The sequence below is a fragment of the Amblyraja radiata genome, chromosome 8 (assembly GCF_010909765.2).
Source record: "Amblyraja radiata isolate CabotCenter1 chromosome 8, sAmbRad1.1.pri, whole genome shotgun sequence".
Taxonomy (NCBI): Eukaryota; Metazoa; Chordata; class Chondrichthyes; order Rajiformes; family Rajidae; genus Amblyraja; species Amblyraja radiata.
In genome coordinates this window covers 25,403,182-25,406,876 of record NC_045963.1, presented here as the reverse complement: position 1 = coordinate 25,406,876, position 3,695 = coordinate 25,403,182, and the positions used below count along the sequence as shown (strand labels likewise).

General features: G+C 47.0%; 1 protein-coding gene across 1 annotated transcript; it reads right to left on the bottom strand.

Moving 5' to 3' along the window:
* Nucleotides 1–1,481: 1,481 nt before the first annotated feature.
* Nucleotides 1,482–3,465, bottom strand: LOC116975971 (forkhead box protein G1-like). The gene has a single exon (XM_033025425.1). It carries the CDS (start codon nucleotides 3,303–3,305, stop codon nucleotides 2,214–2,216), a length of 1,092 nt encoding a protein of 363 aa, XP_032881316.1. The 5' UTR covers nucleotides 3,306–3,465; the 3' UTR covers nucleotides 1,482–2,213.
* Between the last annotated feature and the right edge of the window lie 230 nt (nucleotides 3,466–3,695).

The window sequence follows — 3,695 nt, the reverse complement described above, 5'->3', positions numbered from 1 at the left end:
AAATAAAGCCCAAAAATGTAAAAAACCTATCTAGTGTAGTAAGTATGCGAGGTAAATTGGTGCGGATGCGGACAAAAGAACACGATAGTCCCTTAAAATAACCCGGCAGTCTGGCGTGTGTGTGTGTTGCATTAAACTTGTCAGAGTGGTGTAGGAAAAGTCCAAAGAGGGATTAATGTTTTGGTTTCGACTAGGCACATCGAGACTTGAAATGAAGACTGAAAGAAAACGATTAAAAAAGATTTCTGGGGGGGAAAAAACTTGATTTTAAAAATTGTTCTCCGTTTAGTGTTGACACTAACTCTGTTAGTTTAAGGACTCAAAATAACACAGAATTGAACCTCGGGCTTTCAGTCAGATTTTTATAAATAAGTAATCACTCTCAGTTGCTCATATTATGACGGGGGTAAAAAACAATTCAAGTCTATTCCCTTTCCCTCTCGTGCACAGACAATAAAACAATGTTTTGGAAGCTGATTGTAAATCTGCATTTTAATGTGACTGTGCGTGATGCAATCTCGCCACCGACATTGCAGGGAGTCTGAAAGCGGGAATGCTCTCCCTCGGATTGCCCTGTCAACAACGTTTTCCATCACATCCCATGTTTACGAGGCTCAATGCACCGTGGAGGGGAATGTGGGTTAGCGGGTGCGGCGGGGCGCCCTCCATGGCAGCCCGCTCGGACCCGCGAAGCAAACCGCTGAGACCTCCAGCGACAAGAACAAAACACACATCTAACGGCAGTAAGCGGAGGTCGAGACTGCGGTAGGATCATTTCCACCTCATGCATTTTCCAAGATTCAGTATGTGGGGACCTCGATCACAATTACCAAAGTTTACCCCCAAATATTCCCTGGCTTGCATTTATATATTTACGTTAGCCAGAGCTCTGATTTCAATTATGACTGAAGGAAAAACCACAAACCTTGTTAAAATAATTCTCCTTTGATTTGAAGATTGGGCCAACACCGTAGTCATGTCGACACGTGATCATTTGGACAAAATATGCGGAATATTATTGGCCATTTGACCGGGCTTCCGCCATTGGGGCTAATTTTAATTCCTTGCATTTTCACACTTTAAACAAAATCATCACAAAGGCCACCGCTGGAAAGCATGCTAACCCGGATCAAGGGACAAGCTCCATCGCAACAAAAATATTTATCTTTTAAGCCATTCGTTATAAATCAACAGATTTTGACCTTTTCAAAGGCCGTGCGAGGCTCTGCGCATCCACGAAAATGTTTTGTATTTGCAATTTTGTTTCTTGCATCAAATCCAAAGCACTTTTCAATTGTGTTGGAGACTTTGCAAAACACCCACACACAACACACATACAGGCACACGAAAAAAAACGATGTACAAATAACGTGAAATGTATATTATTTATCTGTTTTTTTTTCTGTTGCAATAAACCCGCGGCAGAACCCTGAGCAATGCAAACATGGTTTCGGCAATTTCAGATTGTACCAAAGCAAAGAAGAAATAAATATTTGCACAGCGGCCCAAGTTGTACAGAAACCCTGTTTGACTGTGTTTATTAAGGCGCTTTTATAGAGAGTAACGAAGCAAATGATGCAACCATTTTAGGCAGGAACACAAAAAAAGTCACCATATATTTTGCTTACTACTTCCAATATCATTAATCAGCTCAAAATAATTAACCTAAAATGGTCTGGAGAGATATTGTGTACCATATTAAATTATGAATACATATATGTACATTTTTTTAAATAAATAATAAATATTGTGGATCACTCAAAAAAGAAAAAAAAACAACAAACTTACTCCAACCGTTTCGGATATTTTGGATTATACGTTAGTGTTACCTTTGGTTAAAGAGAAATCCAGATTTCAGACTAAAGATAACGGTTTCCCTTTTTTGCTGAGTTTATATTACAAAGCAAACCGGTTGCAATGTTTCTTTTGCTCTCCATTTAAATTAGAAAAAGGCAGACTTTTTTTTGCCGATCGCAGTAGAAGCTGTGCAAGGTATCTTCGACTTTAATATTGTTACGTTTACACGATGAAACTACAGCCTGGAGTTTCTTTCTTTCAATCATTGCTTTTTTTTCCCCAGAACATGAATTTAAAGTCAATTTTCGACTATCACCAGAAATAATAATCTAGCAAATGTATCAGCCCGGGCTTGTTGAAGCAAGGTGCAGCTGTGGTTTTTGCATAGCGTTTGTTTTGCTCGGCAGGGGCCTAGATCAGTGCAAAAACGCGTTGTTGGGGGCTCCTGCGTTCTGCTGCGACAGGTAGCTGGTAAATCCAGCGGCCAGTCCGGATGGGAAAGTGGAAAGGGACGGCCTGAGGGTCTCGGAGAGAATGGAAGTGGCTAGTGGAGGTGAGCTGGAGGGTGCACCCGGATTCCCCATCCCGGGTCCGTTCTGCTGCTGCACCGCCTGCGTGTGATGCAAAGATGGGAAGAAGTAGCCGGCTTGCCCCGCCAGCAAGCTGACGGAGCAAGGGTTCACCGTGTACCCGCACTGTACAGATCCCCTCAACAACGGGTGAGAGATATCCCCGCTCGCCATCTGCTCCACCCCGGATCCGCAACCTGTGAGCAACGAGCTGTAACTGGGAGCCTGGTTCAAAAAACTGGAGGCGGCGCTGGAGTAATTGAGAGTGTTGTGCGGATGGTGCAAGGAAAGGAAGGGTGACAGCGGCCAATACAGGGGGTTGCTGCGTTCCACCAAGCCCAGTCCAGTCGTCGAAAGGCGAAGCCCCCTCTTGAAAGCCAATTTGCCCCGGGACGTGACCGACCTCCGGCGAAGTTTGCCCGTCGTCCCGCCGATGAACACGTCGTCGCTGGACGGGTCCAACATCCAGTAATTCCCCTTGCCAGGGTCGTCGTAATGCCGGGGCACTTTGACGAAACACTTATTGAGGCTGAGGTTGTGGCGGATGGAGTTCTGCCAGCCTTGCTTGTTCTCTCGGTAGTAGGGGAAATTCCTCATGATGAACTCGTAGATCCCGTTGAGTGTCAAGCGCTTCTCGGCGCTCTGCCGGATTGCCATCATGATCAGGGCGTTGTAACTAAAGGGCGGCTTGTCATATTTCCCCTGTTTCTTCTCCTCCTTCTTCTGGTCGCCCCCCTCGCTGACGACCTGTGTCTCCGGACGCTCCTGATACTTGAAGTCAGCTTTGACTGCCCCGCTCTCGGTCTCGCCGCCTTTCCCGCTCGGGAAGTCGCTTCTATGGTTGCTCTCGTTCTGATGAAAATCTTCGGGGAGCAAAAGGTTCTTAATGCTGAAGGAGGAGGATTTGGGAACCATTTTCGGCTGCTCCTCATCTCCCATCCTCGGGATGATGCCGTGCTATCCCCTCTCTCTCACTCTCCCTCTCTTCCTCCCCCCCTCTCTCTCTCTCTCCCTCGCTCACTCTCTCGCTTCCAATCGCCGTTTCAGACAATTAAAGGCAAGGTCAAGAGGAGCAGACGAGCGCGGAGGAGCGACCGGAACGCGACAGGCAGCGAGGAATAACGTGGGGCAACCTCCATCAAAACAGGTAATTAACTGGGGGGGGGGGGGGGGGGGGGGGGGGGGGGGGGGGGGGGGGGGGGGGTAGTAACGCCTCCATCAATGTTACTTTAAACATATTACACCCCCCCCCCCTCCCTCCCCCAGGCATGTCCAATCAGGTGTGAGTGGAAGGCGCTCTAACCCGCCTCATTCTGGCCAATCAGCTTA

What these genes read in the sequence shown, in the direction of transcription:
- LOC116975971 (XM_033025425.1), bottom strand. Translation starts at nt 3,305, where the DNA reads ATGGGAGATGAGGAGCAGCCGAAAATGGTTCCCAAATCCTCCTCCTTC.